At 39.6% G+C, this 18117-nt stretch overlaps 1 protein-coding gene across 3 annotated transcripts; it reads right to left on the bottom strand.

Moving 5' to 3' along the window:
* Window positions 1-672: 672 nt before the first annotated feature.
* ark2n (arkadia (rnf111) N-terminal like PKA signaling regulator 2n) lies at window positions 673-16220 on the bottom strand. 3 transcript variants are annotated; one of them, XM_083794194.1, is made up of 5 exons: window positions 16055-16220; window positions 12644-13531; window positions 6546-6716; window positions 5996-6107; window positions 673-5373 (listed from the first exon to the last, which is right to left on the bottom strand). In XM_083794194.1, exons 2-5 carry the CDS (start codon window positions 13464-13466, stop codon window positions 5178-5180), a joined length of 1302 nt encoding a protein of 433 aa, XP_083650320.1. In that variant the 5' UTR covers window positions 13467-13531; window positions 16055-16220; the 3' UTR covers window positions 673-5177. The 3 variants fall into 3 exon arrangements, with proteins under 3 accessions (XP_083650320.1, XP_083650319.1, XP_083650318.1); XM_083794193.1 differs by lacking the exon at window positions 6546-6716; XM_083794192.1 differs by lacking the exons at window positions 673-5373; window positions 5996-6107; window positions 6546-6716 and adding an exon at window positions 7144-9890.
* Window positions 16221-18117: the final 1897 nt, after the last annotated feature.

The raw sequence follows: 18117 nt of genomic DNA, 5'->3' as shown, positions 1-18117 counted from the left end.
TTATTATTAATGTTGTACTCCACCTCCCCCTCCCTAGTGGCAGATGCCAAAACATGAGCTCTGACCCCGATCCTTTAGGGGTGAGGTGAGGAGGTAGTTGTCTATGATGCTAGTCTACCAAGACCCCAGTAGGCTACTGGGAGAGGGGTTTGCAGTAAGGGTGGTATGATGGGACAACTCTGGTACAACAGTTGTTTGGCCCAAAAAGCATTTCCCACTTAGGACACAAGATGATCTAATGCTATACCAGTGAAAATCCAGATTTTGGATCATTTCTTAGCAATACCATTAAAATAGTCTGAGCTCCAAATTGGGCAACATGGTCTAAAATAGACAGTGTACTGTAGATATTTGTGTGTACCAATACTTGCCTTTTAGAACACATGCTGTATTTTGTGAATTGTATCTCTACCCATGAAAATTATATTCATTGGTAAATGTATTTTACTGATTTCAATGTGTAGCCATTTCTACTGGATAATGAAATTCAGTGTGTAAGTTACAAGATTGATCACTTGAGTTACTTTTGGAACGTTTAATTTAACGTATTTATGTAAGCTACGCCCATCATACCCCAAAAGATACCCATCTTGTATATTTGGGACAAGAAAATGAATTACAAATCAGTAATTAAATAATAATCTATTTAATTTGAAAATTGTTTCCTTTTGTTCTACAGACTAATTCAAGGAAGTCAAGGATTTGCAGAAGCAACAAAAATATTAACACTTGTGTTGTTTACTTAAAATACTGACAGTAAAAGTGAAAATAACAAATATTGGTAAATTACTTGTAATGGGGCCACTATTTCAGTTGAGGATAAAATGTGGCAAAACAACCATAAAGTATCAATGTCTTAGTATCTAGAAAATCACTATCCCTTATATGAGCAATGTCTTAATAACTTTCAGTTTCAACCTCCCCAATTTTGGGTTGGGTCCTTATACGTAAACATTTTCAAACAATTTGAAAATATTTTAAATATTTGTCATATGACAAAATATCTAATGTTAGCTCAAGTGTGACAATAACCACGAGCCACGAGGAACAGTAAATTGGATCGATCCATATATGAAATGGTTTGGTAAAAATCATTATTGTCATAATGATAGCTGCATACTGATAGCTGTGGATAGAACTGGCCAAATGGAAAGAAAAAACATCAAAGTAAAAATGGACTTTAAAAATAACCATCATATCAGACAATTTCACATTGGCTCAGATAACTGAAGGTACAAGATGAAATCATATTACAATATCATAATTATATCATATTATATCATAATATCAATACTTAAAGAACAACTTTAGTTTTTTTTCAACCAAGGTTCATGTTTTAGGTTGTTATTAGAGAAACTAAAAGATGAGTGTTCTTTTTTTTTTCATTTGCTGCTTTTTTTCGTTTTAGGGATTTTAGCTGTTTTTGACAGGGGGGCGGGGGCATTCGAGCATGGGGCTAAATATGTACTGTATTTTTTTACAACATTTTATAGCGATTTATTTTTTAATTATTTACTATAGTCCTAATAAACCCCTGGAAATTTCATCTGGCCACAAAACATCACGAGATCTACTGAATGTGTCAAACTGACATTGGGCCTATGACACACAGTGTGGCTTCCCCCCAGTAGGCTACCTTCACATTCAGTAGATCCTGTGATTTATTTGTGGCCAGATGTAATTTCCTGGGGTTTATTAGGGCTATAGTGAATAATAAAAAAATAAATCTCCATAATATTTTGTAAAAAAATACATATTTACCACCATGCTCGAATGCCCCCGCCCTCCTGTACAAAACAGCTAAAATCCCTAAAACGAAAGAAAGCAGCAAATGGAAAAAAAAATAACTCATCTTTTACTTTCTCTAATAACCTAAAACATGAACCTTGGTTGAAAAAAACTAAAGTTGTCCTTTAAGCAAATTCAGGTTTAAATGACAAAGCTGAAAATAAAACGCAATGGTGAACATAATTGGGATATTTAAATATCAATATTTGTTACAAGTTTCCATCTAAACTTTGGTACAGTTCCTGTGTGTATAGCATGTTCCCTTTCTGGACTGGCAGATAAATTATAATTACTCAGATTTGAGATAATTTCTTATGCTATACCATTAAAATAGTGCTTCAGTGGTAAGATCGCAGAATGTGACATTGGATTGTTGAAGTTAAATAGCTTGTCTGCAGTCACACTAGGGTTGCAGTACTGCATAAGACTGCAGTACTGCATAAGGGGTAAAAACAGTTCATACATTACATAATGTCTACTATAAGCCCCACAAATGGGCACAAGCTCATCATCACTTAAACTCTAAATAACTATGTACTAAATTCACACCTATTATTAAAATATTTTTAGATAGCAAAATCGTCTGCTTTTTTAAGGTAAAAGAATAGGCTCTATATGATTCTGAAAGAAAATAGTGCACATTTCAAGGCATTCAGGCCATCTTGCTTTGAAATACTCAATGGAAGATACATTTCATTATGCCCGATTTATACTTGGTATGCGCTGCACCATGTTGTGAGCTTGTAGATCAGATAACCTTTGGTGAGTGACTCCGGCATGCAAATAAGTATAAATCAGGCTTCAGTTATAGTAAAGGGATACGGGAGGGGGGAAAAAACGAACCTCTCAAACAACACAAGATGAGCAAACAAACTATAAGTGCACAAGTCAGTAAAGCAGGGTCATACATTCACCCACTATTAAATTACATGGGGCACTTTCAGACTTTCCCTAGCCACTTTCAACCGAATCCCTGGAGACAGACTGCTGGCTCGCAGTTTTCAAACATTTCTGCCGAACAGTCCATACATGTTAAGAGCTGAAAAGGAGCAGAAAACATAGCGGCCGCTTCCGTTTTGTCTTTGCAGTCACGTAAATATATCCTACTGGGAACCAAATTAGTCAGAAGTCTAGCGATCTAGCTGCTTAGCAGAAATGGCAATTAAAATACTGTATATAGGCCTATATCTTTTTTTGTGAAAAAAATTACTCTGTAGCATTTGAACATTGTTGAAGACTTGTTTGGCTTGAGAGACTACTTTCAACCTGGTGTCCATATATTGGGCATGTCATTAGTTTTGAACATTTTCCAAAATAGCACAAATTGCAGATCTGTATGTGAACTTGCAGATGTTATAGTGTGGGGTAAAGTTTTGAAAGTACAAGATAGGGCTTAAGTGGCTAGAGCACAAAGGTGGCTTCAACATACAAGGTGTCAAAACAAAGGTATCCCATTATACATTAGAGACACCGTAGTACTACTGAATAGCCTTTGTGTGTGAGTGTGTTGGCCCTGAGGCAGATTTTGACCAGTGTTTTTCCTGTTTTCTTTCTTACAAAAAGGAAAAAATAAATCATATTAATGTGGTTGACACCAACAAAAACAAATACAGCGAACTTCAAATAAAACAGATACTTCCACGACTGCACCAAAAGCACAAAGCGAAGAGAAGAAATTCATCAATGCAGGCTGAACTAAGTTTTGAAACAGTGGTGAGACTTTAGAAAATAAAACTAAATTTGACCTAGCCTAGTGTGACGGACAGTCAAACATCTATCTATTGTAAAACATCAATTGTAGAGCCGATGTATTTTGTCTCGACTCCAGATGGCTGTTAGAAAATAAAACAATCCAGTCTGAATATAACATGAAAGTCTGTATAGTGGAGCAGGACAGGTCTGACGTCAATTTACCAGCTCCACCTCAAGCAGCAGCTATGTTGAATGCTTATTTATACACCATCGTATGACAGGAGTTGCACACCAAATACAGGCTTGTAAATCACCGTTTTCAGTGCACGACTCCATCGTACCACGAAATATAAAGCCCCCTGGCAAACAGTCTGTTTAGTTTGCAAACGACAGTTTAGTAAACGACATGTTTAAAACATGCTCTGCAGGAGACTACCCATCTCTAGAAGAGGGTCTGTCTAGAGCTAAATCTCACAAACTGCTGGAGAATTTCTTTCATGTTTTTTTTACTTTTCAACATTTTAAATAATGTTTATTTTAATTTAATTTCAACTAGTTCAATAAGGATTTGATCAGGCTGAAACCTTGGCCATATTTGGAGTCATAGATATGTCAGACTACTCACGTCACACGCTGGCCACAGGAAGTCCAAGGACCACATTGGAGCCACGCCATTCCCACGTGGAACCCTGGATCCACATGATTTGATTATTTTCAATCAAACCCAGTTTTGATTCCTGAGTTCTTTCAGCTGAAAACGTACTGACCAATAAAAAGTGCATTGACTCCGTGTGCAAGTTCTATAACCACTTAAACCCTATACTTAGTTGACCGGAGTCCCCCAGGGAATCTATAGTACAAATATGAATCTTTCCCAAAAATAAGAGTATCAACAAGCTCACAGAGTTTCTAAATCAGTTATTTTCACCGAATGTTCACCCCCAGAATAGGGACACTAGGGTTCAAGTGGTTACATCAGGCTATACTGTACACACAGCAAGCATTTACACACAATGCCTACTGCAACCACAGCCGTCATCAGGATACATGAGGTACTAGGAAAAACTTGGGGAATATATTGCTATCCATTAAAGTCGATTTCCTGTTACATTTCTACCTGAACTCGATGTGCCTCGCCTTCAGCAACTCTGTTCTCAAATTATTTGTTGGAAAACAATGATCAGGGAATCACTTCAGTAGAATGGTGTCGCTGTCAGGCAGAAACCTTGTATCTCCCCATTTCTACTTTTTGTAAATTAATGCCCTACTTCATCATACTACAGTGTCACACAAATGTAGCAAAGAATTGCCAATCTGCAAGCTCAAGCAAGAAAAAGAAAATAAGAAAGTGAAAAGTGGTAAAGTGTGTCTGTGGGTTTTATAAATATTGAACAAATGAAAAGTATTAAGAGCTTGTGACTAAATAATTACTACATTGGATCCATTGTAACAAGGTTCTTTCCCCCCATTTTCTAGTTTTGGACATACAAAGGTTTCCAACCAACAGCGACAATGGCTTTGATATACAAGATTGTTCAACAGCAGGTTGACAACAAACAAAACAGCACTTTTGAACAGGACTCTCCGCCACAAGCAGTTACGGGGTGCAGCGGCCGCTACTCAAGGAAGGTTTTCCACCGTTAAGATTACGAAGGGACCAGGTTTGGAGATCTGGGGGGGGGGGGTGTACAAGTGACTCAGAGTAGGTATTTGTGTCCAGTGTCCTCGTCCAGGGTGAGGTCAACCACCTCGGGAGGGGACACCCAGTTCGGCTGAGGTGAAATGCTAGTCCAGAGCTGTGGCGGCTGCCTCGTGCTGCTGTTCAGTGGCTCCGCAGAGTTGGCCTTCCAGGAGGACAAGCTCTTAATGACCCCGCCACAAGGATGGGCACAACTGTAAAAACATATTGACAAGCTTAGTTAACCACTTAAGACCTCTATTCTCAGCTAAGCCTAAATGGACCTGAGACTCGGCAACTGTACTGTACCACCTTTTCCCCTCCGCACCATAGTAGCCGATCTACAAGCTCACAATGTGAGCAACGGGATGCGTTCTGAGCTTGTATATCTGCTATTTTTGGCAAAAGATCCCCCCAGAATAGCTATGGTGGTGGGGCTCAAGTGGTTAAAGCCACTTTCAACCCGGTATTCCTATTTTGGGCATGTCATAAGATATTGTAGGGGAACATTTAAATATCTTTCGAAAATTTGAAGGTTTTCAGAAACCTTAGGTTAGGTTTTGAAGGTCTATATGGTCAGTTATTTTCATCTGGTGCTAGATAGAAAGTAGCTTCTACCAATACAGTAAAAACGTACTTCGTTTTGGTCAATCAATGTATTCTATTCATTAACACTTATTATTTCAACCTTGTCTCTATTTTGCACATGAAAATATAGGTGAACATTTTCAAAAAAGGTTAACATATTTATGTTTTGCAATTTAAAAATTGGTTTAGCACTTATTTACCAGTAGTTGGAAGACAGTGTCATGGAAAAGGTGGAAGACTATTTTTTACCGTGTGTTTTCCTGCACTCCTACTATTTCCACTTCACTATCTGAGGAGGCAACATTAATGGGACCCTTGTGCTGTGAACTCTCCCTGTGGGACAGCTCTGCCTCCATGTGACCTGAAACACACAGAGGAAAAATAATCAGACACTTTCAATATGACCAGGTGCCATGGAGAGCCACAGGTTACGCTGACACAAAAGACAGCATGTGCTTTGACACAGACAGGGACAAATCGAAAGATGGATTTCTGACCATTTTCAACAAATGACTAAATACATTTGTTCACAACTTCATCTTCATCAATTTCCTGTGCTGAAGCAGAGCTGGAAAATGTCTTAATACTAAAAGCAAGACAGCCAAGAATGGAAACTGAAGATAGACAAAAGACAGTACTTCAAAAGATGTCTTGCTGAGATTTGTATAAAGACTGAAAGTCAGAACCATTTCCCCCACTTGGTATGTTGCATATTGGTGACACCACGAGTCTACAACTGTCTGGTCTCCAATGAGAGGAGTGGATATTTTCAGTTGGATACACCGGGTTTGTAACTGACCTGAGATAGCGCTCAGAGCTCTTATGCACCCAGGGTGAGCTGCCATATCCTGGTGTCTGTGTGTTTTTAGCTCACGCTTTATCACCGTGGCCCGGACGGTCTCCATACTCATACTCTCCTGGTTAGAATCAGTGTCAGAAATATCATAGTGACCCACTACTGGAGGACCGTCTGCAGAAAACAAAGAAAACACTTCATTTGTTCATTATTCAAATAAGGCCCACGAGGATTAGGATTGGGCTTGGGGCAGCCAGCCACAACCACTGTACGAGAGTTTGTAAAGAAATACGACTTTGTTTATTTTAGTCTACAATAGCCCAAGCACGGATTAAAGTACTGATGAAAAGGCTTAATGCAAAAATAATGTATGCACTTATTGAAATTATATTATGGTACAGGTTTGCTGTGTTCCAATCCATCAAGGATTGGCAAATACTTCAACCATAAATTAAGACAAATTAAAAGTATGCCGTGATGTGTATGTTGATGCTTTCAGTTGACGTTAACACTTTTTTTTGTACTTAATCCGGTAATGATATGCCATGTACATTTAAAATTGTGTGCAAGCTAATATTAATCACTTTAAACCTGGCATCCCTATTTTGGGGACAATGTAGGCAGAAATGGTCAATAATTGGTTACGTGTGTATGGTTTGTAATGAACTAAAACATACTGAAGCAATTATTTTCAGTCTTTGTTTATTGCCCTTAAATAATAAGCCATTCACAAAAACCACACCAGGATGCAAAACCTCTCATTCCATGATTCCGAATAAAAGCAAAAATTTGCCAAAAATAATTATTCCCTAATGGAGAGTCAAAATGTGTTACTTGGGACACACATTATCTGGCGAGCACCACAAACATTCACCAGCATTACCAGAACAAACCTAGCAAAGCTTAGACACCAAACATACTGGAGATGTACGAATATAAACCTGTCTAATCTCTTTGGTAAATAGGACTAGACTGTCCTCAATCATTTTATTAACTAAGTCCAAGTCCCAGAGACATTTGTATTGTGGACTAACCTGTTCAGACAACTTATTGGGTCCATTAAAAACAAAATAGCAAAGTCACTTTTGTTCGAAAATGAAAGCAATATGAAGAGATTTGAAACAAAACCAGAAGACCGAGAGAAACTAGATGTGAAAAGGACCTTACCGTTATATCAACACTTGCAATGTGTTGCTCATAAAACATTCTCAATACAAATTTACATAACCACATGAGGAATCACATGCAACAGGAAGGACAATATTTGAATGCACTCAGTTGAAATAATTGTAGAACTAATTCTTACAAGCCTACAAATACATACATAAAATGCAATATTAATATGCTAACTAAATTAAGATTAGGACCGGGATCCCTTTAATGTCCATGACGATTAGGTAGTGTTTGGAGAGTCAAGTTAATAGGTCTGTGACACCATGGTCATCCATGTCTGCATTGCAAAGGTGGATTGAAGAGAACATTAATAGTTCACCCGAAAAGACCACAGGATGTGAACCAGAAGGACACTTCAACATCAGAAGGATTGGAAATCTGTAAACGTTGCCATGCATCTATATTAATGCGGTAGATCTTTTTAACCACTTAATCCCTACATTGACTTTATTTTTTTTTATAAAAACGAGTCGATCCACAAGTAGATTTCAGGGGGTGGGGTGTATTGAAAAACACACGCCAGGCTTAGAAGTGGTTTACACAGTAGTTTTAACTACTTGATTACAAACTGAAAAGAAATAAAGGGGGGCAGCATTTTGTTGAAACATAGGCCAAGCTGGCAGAAGAAAATGCCAGTGCATGTAAACCTAACCAGAATGATATATGGATAGAGATTTGAGGCTAATCATATTGCAGCCAATACCTACAACAAAAGACCACATACCATATTTAATGCTCATTGTCTATACATAGGCTAGTCAAAACAAACGTTGGGAGTGATTTGTCCCTCACTAGTTTCAGTTATTACTGCACAAGGGCAGTTTGGCAGCAAAGATTAACAAAAATAATGTAAAAAACTTAAATGCAAATCTAATCTTCACTACCTACAAAATACATTCTTAAAACAAATGTGAAAATTTGTGTGTTAGTCTATTGCATTAATAATATATTATAGGTATCATTTTCTTGAACTTTTTTTATTTTTATTTAGTAAAGCTATGCAACCAAAGCATTGGTTGCCACGTTGAAAAAGGTTATAAACAGATTATGAGCAAAGTGCACACTGCAGACCAAGGGCCTAGATGCTAATGAACTGCCTAGAACTTGAATTTAAAAAAAAGAACGCTCTATGTTATCATTCCCAGCATGAATTCAAGATGACAAGGCACATGCTATCTATGAAACAGCAGCCCCATACCTATAGCACTTTAATATTGGCTGCCTGGTCTGTAATGAACATTCTGTATAAATTACATTAATTTCAACTGTGCGTGCGTGTGAAGGTGAAGGCGAGAAGAGAAATAGAGAAGGCTAGTAAACAAGAAAATTCTTAGAATAGGCCATACAACAAAGAAGCCCTGGCTCAAATCTAACATTGCCTATTGCCTGTCTATTTCATCAAAGGTAAACAGGATTCTACATTAACTCCAGGAAGTCTTTAGGCTGAACAGCACCCCAGAGGGCCAGTTGAGTTATCCATGTCAGATCTCACAGTGATTCATTGCCAGCAGATGTCCAGGCTTTCAGGCCCTGTACAGCATGCAGAAGCATCTCCCTTCAACGGCTTATTATTTGCATCTATTGGTTCAGTTTAATTGTCCTCAAACTCCTCATGTAACTGACTCTTAGCAACAGTATGCAACTTGAGAGCCATAATAATGGCTGCACAGGTGACCTGTTTTAGTCATCTAAAAAAGGAGTCCAGAAGTTGTGACATACATACATGGAAAATCTAAACATTCAAGACACCAGGGTCAGGAACTCCCAGGTTCCCATTTGGAGTGACCACTTCAGGTAGGATGTTGTTGTTTATAGGGTCGGGTGTGAGGTTTATATTTTCTCGGGTCAACATGTATGCAGCCATCGTCTCTGCCGACTCCGATGAGGGCAAAAAGGAACTGGGAGGGGAAGGACGAGCCCTCCGGCCGCGACGGTGCAGACCCCCTATTGCATCGCTTGAATGTTTGGATGAATCGTCGTCATCCGAGTCGAGGCGTGTGAGCTTCTCCATCCAAACGCGGAAGCGCTCCTCAGTCTGCCGTTGCATCACAGCAAAACGTGTCATGGCCTCCTCCAAAACACTGCCGATGCTGTTTCTGTCCCACGATCCGCTGTCCAACAGACCATGAATCTGTGCACCCACTCTGGATCTCTCCGTTGCACGTCTGAAGCCAGCTTTAAAGACATTGAGGCCAAGCCATAAGAAAATACAGTAGGACTTTTCATGCTTCGGAGGTGGACTTTTGTTTTAGAAAGAAAATGACTGTTTTTGGTTACGTGCAGATCGTCTCTTTCATGCTAATGATGGACTACACATCATGCAGTCTGTGTGCAGGATGAAGTAATGGTTGATAACTTTTCTACACAAGCCCACAACAGTAGATAGATGACCGATTCATTTGCTCATGTTTGGAACGTGTGTTAAGTGATGAAACCCTAAAGAAGTAACGCAGATGAAGTACAGTATAAAACCTCAAGACAAAAAATCTAGTGTTAGCAAAATGTCATCAGTTAGAAAAGCAAATAAGTTGGTTAAATATGAACTGACACAGGCTACTAGTACTAGTACATAACTACATACTAATTACTATGGGGCATAATATAAACAAAACATCTGATTAATGCAACAACGTAGTATTATACAGCCTAAAATGTGTCTATAGAACTAAATCTGTGGTTTTAGCTTAGTTCCTATTTTGCCACAATGATAGGACGAAATAGGCAACCAAACTCAAAACCAAATATTGAGAGACAAGGGATTATAGTCAAAGTATAAATCTAATATAAATAGGGGGACTCTCCCAACAGTAGGCAGAAGGTCATGTTCAACCAACCCAACCAGTTACAGTACAGTGAGTACACAGTTACTGTAGTTGGAAATATAAAGTTACACAGGAGACATTGATGATGTAATAGACATAAGACACATTTTGTCTGCTACTTTTGATGATTCGCCTTCATGGCTGCTATTCTAAGAATCAACATGCTAAAACATGTAACGGAACTCAAGTCAAACAATGTTGAGAGAGAGACGTTTCACTTTCAAACCACCAACTTCAAAGAAGAGCAATTTCTGGTACTATGGAGAACATTGGAGACCATTCCACTGAACCAAATACTAAAAAACTAAAAACAAAGCCCAAGACTGAGCCTCTGCTTTGGATCAGGAAGAAGTCACATCTGACAAATCAGTTTTGATTGTTTGAAACCCACCGTTACACATGACAGCAGTTGAATTTCATACAATACAGTATAGCCGGATTGACAGGTTATTTGGCGTACTGAAAAAAGACAACTACTTCGACACAACTCTCCTTTCCGTTAGGTAGGAGAGTAGGTAGGTATATAATCTGTCAAATACAAAATTATTGATCAAATTCACCATGACATATTCTTAACCAATGCTATTAGCTTCGATTCTCAGATATCAATTTAGCTACTACAATACTCAGAATAACACCAGTGAAAAGCAGCGATCACAAAGTCAGACTAATCACATACATATCATTACATAGGCCTATTCAGAGCAAACAGCCTACTGAGAATAAAAATGGCTCACTCCTGGAAGCACAGAAATAGCAACAGAGGTTAGCCTATAAATGAACCCATTTAGGACATTTAATTTAAGTTGAATAAAGCCCCTAGACTTCCACAGCATGCAAACATTTAGACAGAACACTCACTACTACAAAATGCTCTTCAACATGTAAATGTGTAAATACCTAAGGCAATGGTGAATGAAGACAAATGATGAAATGAGAACATAAACACAGGTGAGACAATAAGCAAACAAACAAGCAAAACAGCACCTGTATTGATTACAATGTGCAGACACAACAAGCTATTTGAACAATATAATTAGGATTGCCTAATAAACCATTAGGTTTCAATCTGATGCTTGTTAAACAACTTTAAAGGAGAATTCCATACTAAAAGGCTTTCTTACCTTTCTTTGTAGTTGTTACGTCCCCATCAAAGAGGTCCAGGTGTCATTTTGTGCAAAAGCTCCTTATTGGCTATTTCCCCTACCATAAGCCCTAAATGAATTGCATTGAATTGAATGGGATGTATGGGGTGTTGTGCTAATTCGTTTATTTCCATCGAAATAAGTAGTAAAGTGTGCCGCTTGGGTTATTATTTACATTATGAAGAGAGGATATATACAAAAAAAATCTAATTTTGAGCGATGGAAATAAGCGAATTAGCACAACACCCCATACATCCCATTCAATTCAATGCAATTCATTTAGGGCTTATGGTAGGGGAAATAGCCAATAAGGAGATTTTGCACAAAATAACACCTGGACCTCTTTGATGGGGACGTAACAACTACAAAAAAAGCTAAGAAAGCCTTTTAGTATGGAATTCTCCTTTAACTGGTGTCCCTATTTTGGGCACGTCATTATAGGTGAAAAATCCTAAACATAGCTTTTAAATTCTATCATATGCCAGTGTTGCATGAGAAATAGCTGAAAAGTATGAGCCGCCATTTGACTTTTGACATCAGTATCAGCAATTATGCAGCTGATTTGTTCCATTTGTTAACCTTTTAACATTTTAAATAATAGTCATTCTACAAGCTCTCAACACCTCACATTGAGACACATTTTCTCAATAAGATCTTTTTATTTCAACACAATTCAATATATATATTTGTATTGAATTGTTTGCTTACAAGTTAAATGTTCTCAAATAAAAAATCAAATAAACACTTTTCAATTTTATTTTAAGATTTTTCTTTTGGAAATACAATATCTGTCAAAATATAGGAAAATTGGGATCGGACCCAAAAATCTGGGTCAGTCTGGCTCTATTCACAACGCGTTTCTAATTCCATCAGCTATTTTCGGCACACGACATATAGATCTCAACTGGTTAAACATTACTCAAATATCAATATTACAGTCCTACAGCCAGTAATGTGTTACCTGGTATGTCTGTGTTGATTGTCTTGCTCCCTCCCGAGGTCTCATCATCTTCATCGTCAGAGGAGCTGGTGCTGGAGTCGCATGTGAGTTCGCTGTCACTCGTACTGCTGTCCTGCAGCAGGTTGTACTTCTTCCGCGCTGCCGCCTCGCGTTTCTGTCTCAACAGACGCATGCGTTCTTTGTGCTTCTGGCTTCGATGGCCTTTTACTTTGGACAATTTGCCGTTGGTTTGCTTTTCTTGCCCTCCCACTGGTGCCATGGAGGGCTGGCAGCGGTTTTTCTTTGCCGCCATTGTGTTAGAGGGCATTTCACTTTCTGATCGCGATCTCCTAGATTTTCTGCCCCCTGTAACCACCGCAGATGTTTGCCCTCCTGTTGCCTGCCCAGAATCAGTGCCAGCTTCCATGTTGGTTGGTTCCCCTGCTCCTACCTGAGGAACAGACCTTTCTTCCCCCGAGGAGAGAGTGTCCGAGTCAGCCAGGTGGCCACTGGAGGATGGGGACACCATGCAGGCATTGGAGGAGTCACTCTCATAAACATGGCGAGAGACAGGCCTGTCGCTCCCTGTGGAGGCGGGTTGAGACTCGGGGGAATCTCTGTGGAGCTCCTTCATGAGGCAAGGCATGGAGAGGAGTCCAGGCTCTGGGCTGTCTCCTTCCTTGTCCCTCGGTGGTGAGCTGGTAGTGGGTGTGGTCTCCGTTTTTAGAGAGTCCTCCTGCTCTCCCTTGACAGAGGCAGTGACTGAGTCTGCATCAACAGGGCACTCTGGCAGGCTTTCAGCATCCAAAAACTCCTCTGTCTTCTCTGAGTCAGCCATCTTCATGCTAGTTCAGCCCAGAGCCCTGAGGTCCAAATGACATGGACCAAAGTCCCTGGACAGGAACTCACCTGGTGGGAGAAAAGAAAAACACGACTTTACTCTCGCACAAGGGCTGCTGGACAATAACCAGAACAATCGGAACCGATATTTAGAACAATAGCTAACTTACTCAAGGTAATGTATGTAGGTTAACATAATAATCCAGAAGCAGTTTTCTTTTCTAATTGAGGTTGACTAACCACTTAACTCTTGTTATACTCTGTTGTACAATGACGATGTACAAATAGGTGATCTACGAGTGAACATGTAAATCTGCCATTTTCACTTTTTACAACTTTTAATTTAAATAGATAGATAATACATTTGAAATCATTGTGATATTGATTTGATATCAAATCGCCCAGCCCAGCCCTAAATGGTAAATGGTGCATTTATCTAGCGCCTTTATCCAGGGCGCTTTACATAGATTGAGCATCAATTCACCCATTCACACACACACATTCATACACCGATGGTGGCGGAAACCATGCAGCCCTAAAGGTCCAAAGCGCACCAATGCATCTCCTTGCAAGTTTTGCAACAAAACGGTTATGTCACACCAATGCAACTCGTTGCAACTGCCATTGGGGATAATGGTTTCATCATCATGCAACTACATGCAATTACTCGCAGCTGTTTGGTTGCAAGGAATTGCATGGTGATTCATTGGTGCGGCTTGGGCCTAAGTCACAGATTGCTATTCTGAATTTTCTGATTGCTATCCAAGTTTCTATGGTTACCATGTACTGTAGGGCAGTTTATTCTTATAATACCCACCCCTTAACTTTGCAGCTCACAGTCAAACATATGTAGGCCTTTTAAGCTGACAGAATCGAGTCATGGATTGGAAACTAAATTTCCAATACAACAGATTATAAAATAAATTAAATACAAGTTACCCAATAAGTAAGTCCCTTAAACACTCTACACTACGTACTGTACCAAACTAAATGGTTGTCTTAGGTAACCACTTGTGTCATCAATTTCTGTGGGTGATGATTTATGTTTTAAAATCACACAAATTGTGTCATTACATAGAAATTAAAGCACACAATACTATCTCTTACAACTGGTTAATATACATGAAAGTGAATGTCAGCCGTACATGTACATTCATGTCTAGCCCCTCTCGGCACCCTCCGTAAAGTTCTGACATTTGGATGACTTTACATGTCCCTATGCATTTATCCCACGCAATATGGTATACAGACGTACATACCCTCGGGAAAGGCCGTGCTGCGGCCTTTTGGTGGTGGTGCGATGTTTCAAAAGAAGCATATAACGGAAACGTCAGAGAATTTTTATTTGGCGCCGTATTTTTCATCTTTGTTTGACCATTTTGGCTGCTCTGAAATTCTCTCTTCCTTCATTCCTTATTGACTTCCCATTATACCGCCTCCAGCACCGACACTGGCTAGCTGCACGTCCCTACGTTCCTGCCTCTGATCTGCTCTGTCGCAGCTAGCCAGTGTCGGTGCTGGAGGCGGTACAATAGGATGTCAATAAGGAAGTCAAGGAAGGAAGGAAGAGAGAATTTCAGATCAGCCAAAACGGTCAAACAAAGTTTGTCTCCTATAGCCGATATGTGCTTCTTTTGAAACATCTCACAAGCACCAAAAGGCCACAGCACAGCCTTTCCTGAGGGTATGTACATCTGTATACCATATCGCGTGGGATAAATGCATAGGGAGTCAGGGACCCTATGTAAAGTCATCCAAATGTCAGAAAACTTTACGGAGGGTGCCGAGAGGGGCTAATTCATGTCATAAGATTGGAGGAGCGATATCAAAACTTTATATATACACCAGCAACATATTTGTGTCATTTCAATTGTGGTGGGCATATTTTTTAGCTGCGAGACGACAGAGGTGTGAACTTGTAGATCTGCTATTTTCACAATATTCATCTGTGGAACTCCTACATGCTAACCTTGTGTCACCAGGGGATCCCCAGTTCAAATATGATTATTTGGGGTGGGGTCACGGCCAATTTTTTTTGAGAACCAGTGCCCTAGGGCAGTGAGTAGGCAACCTTGAGGGGGTCCCTATCTCTCCCTACCTAGCACTGGACCAGGGCTTCTCCCTACCCAGCTAAACGACTGATAGTTGAATTGTAAAATGTAGACTAGATTGGGGTCCCAGAGATACATTAAATGAAATGGGGGTGCATGGCATAATGTATATCAAACTGAGGGTCGTTGGTTGAGAATCACTGCATCAAATTCATTCTTTTATGTAGCAGAGCCGAGGTCAGTTAGGTTGGACCACATAAAATGTTGTAATATTAGCTCCGACTGCGTAGTGAATGGAGGGTCGGTGCGTCGGTCAACAAGTGACATAACATATACCGGCTCACACGCAGTTCATACATTCGCGACCCCAAAGCTCCAACACTGGACGCAGCAGTGATAATAATGCTGCGCAGTAGCCACAAGCTAACACATGCTAACACCTACTAACTATGCTGAGAGAGAGCACATTAGCCAACTGACGCTACACTACATGTTAGCATCAGAACATCGGCTAAGCTAGTTGCTAGTTACGATAACTTACCAGGGTGTTACTATACACTCGTTTCCCGTGCGGCCCACTTTGTTGACAACATCCTCAATTTGTAACATTAAAAAATGTTTAACTAAACCAAAGCGTCTTTAATTTTGAACTTGGGAAAAAGTGAACCGCTCTGAGTGAGCCTGAGCTCACACCTAGCTCGCAGACTAACTGTTTATTGTAAAATGTCTTCATCACTCAGCTCCAAGTACGTCACATGCAACACTTCCGGGCCTGAAAAGGGCCGTTTTAAAACGCGAGCGCCCCATGCCGCAAAACGCGGCATAGCACAGCAGCCTTGTTCACAGAGAACACTGACACACTGACAGTACACAATAAATAATGCAATTAAAACGATTAAAAACTCCCAAGAGAAAATCTAAATGACTAGATATTCTGCATTATAATAATAGTCTTCATTATTCAAGCGTATACAGTATCCCATTAAAATATGTAATGTCAATTAGATCAGATATGGCAAGTATAAAAATGAAAGTTACACCTGAGGCCAGAGACATTTCCCCTAACAAAGTTTGTCAGATAAGTTAGTAACTACCTTAAAGGGTTTGTTCTGATTTATTGTATTTTTTTACTAAAAGCTGTAGGAGATACTTTCCATTACAGTGGTTGCAAAGGTATTAATTGATTGCCTGAGTCCCATGGTGGGAGTTCCGGTCTGGTTTTGGTGAATATTAAGTAGTTCCAGTCATTTGGTGGGGGCACTGTGACTGGGGGCCACACATTAAAACTAAATTAATCCACTACCACAAAACTAGCATCATTTGTATCGTTAACGCATTTCTACCAACTTCCGTTGATCATGATGTACATACCCATATGTCACTAGTACTACGCTAGCAGCAGTTAATGTGACAGGGCAGGGGTCGAAGTCGAATGAAAGTTGTGCTGAATAGTTAATAAATTTTTGATGTTAGTTTTGTGGATTTATTTATTTTTTATGCATGGCTCCCCACTTCCCCAGTGCCCCCCACCAAATGACCGGAACTACTTCATTATTCAGTAAAACCAGACCTCCCACCACAGGAATCAGGCAATCAATTAATACCTTTGCAAAATTGCTACAACTATAATGGCAAGCATTCCCTACAGCTTTAAGTAAAAAATCACACCCGTGTGAAGTGAGTGGTGCAACTCTGTGTGGGGTCCCCGGAAGTTCCAGACCCACAGCCAGGGGGCCAGCCCGGTTCCGGTGAGCCACCCCGCGTCCGGAATGGTTCAGAAATGAGTTACCGTGTGAGGGTCCCTCTACTCCTACTGTACCACCCCAAAACATCATCAGTTAACATGTGCGCGTGTGTGTGGAAGGGGGGAGGGCTGCGCAACAGTGACACTTTGTGAAAACCAACCAAAAGCTATTTTCGTGCTCGGACAGACACAGGGACATACATAGCCGTCTATAGGAGTGGTCTGAACTAAACATTTAAATGTGTACTAGACACCCTCATCACCACCAATATGTGATGTATGCATATATTCTGGCAATAGGCTATATTTTCCACCATACAATACCAATACTGAAAAACCTTGATTGGATTATATTCCAAATTTAATGGCATAAAACCATCACTGCAAGACTCTTGGAGACCCTACTGTAGTAGCATACATTTGTAGAATTAATTTAAATAAAATCACATCCATGTTTCTTCTGAAATGTATCCATTTATTAAGAAATTAACACTTGACAATTTTAAACACTTCAACAAAACTAAATAAGTCTTAAATCACTGCAGTAAACTCCTTAAACCCACACAAATAAGTTAACAGAACAGTCAGATAATTTAAAATCGAATTAATACAGAACACATTATAAAGACAACACGCTGATAGATGAGCGTTGCTACAACGGTTGTGTAAGGGAGGCACATTAGGTCAATAACCACAATTTCAGTGAATTTGGGCCAATGAACAGGAGTAATCACTAGAGGCTTGAAATCACTTCAAATCTAATCAATACAGAACACAACATTTAAAAAAGACAACACTCTGATATATGAGAGCTTTGCGTCTGTTGTGCAAGGGAGGCACATGGTCAGTATACAATTTCA

The sequence above is a fragment of the Protomyctophum parallelum genome (assembly GCF_964188405.1).
Source record: "Protomyctophum parallelum genome assembly, chromosome: 21".
NCBI lineage: Eukaryota > Metazoa > Chordata > Actinopteri > Myctophiformes > Myctophidae > Protomyctophum > Protomyctophum parallelum.
This window is presented reverse-complemented; position numbering and strand designations above follow the sequence as displayed.

Bases quoted from the DNA above. Each gene is read 5' to 3' on its own strand.
- ark2n (XM_083794194.1), bottom strand. From the start codon at position 13,466: ATGAAGATGGCTGACTCAGAGAAGACAGAGGAGTTTTTGGATGCTGAA. The intron at 6,717-12,643 runs GTAACACATTAC...TGTTTTCTGCAG, and splicing joins AATCAACACAGACATACCAG to ACGGTCCTCCAGTAGTGGGT. The intron at 5,374-5,995 runs GTAAAAAATAGT...ATGTTTTTACAG, and splicing joins GGAGTGCAGGAAAACACACG to TTGTGCCCATCCTTGTGGCG.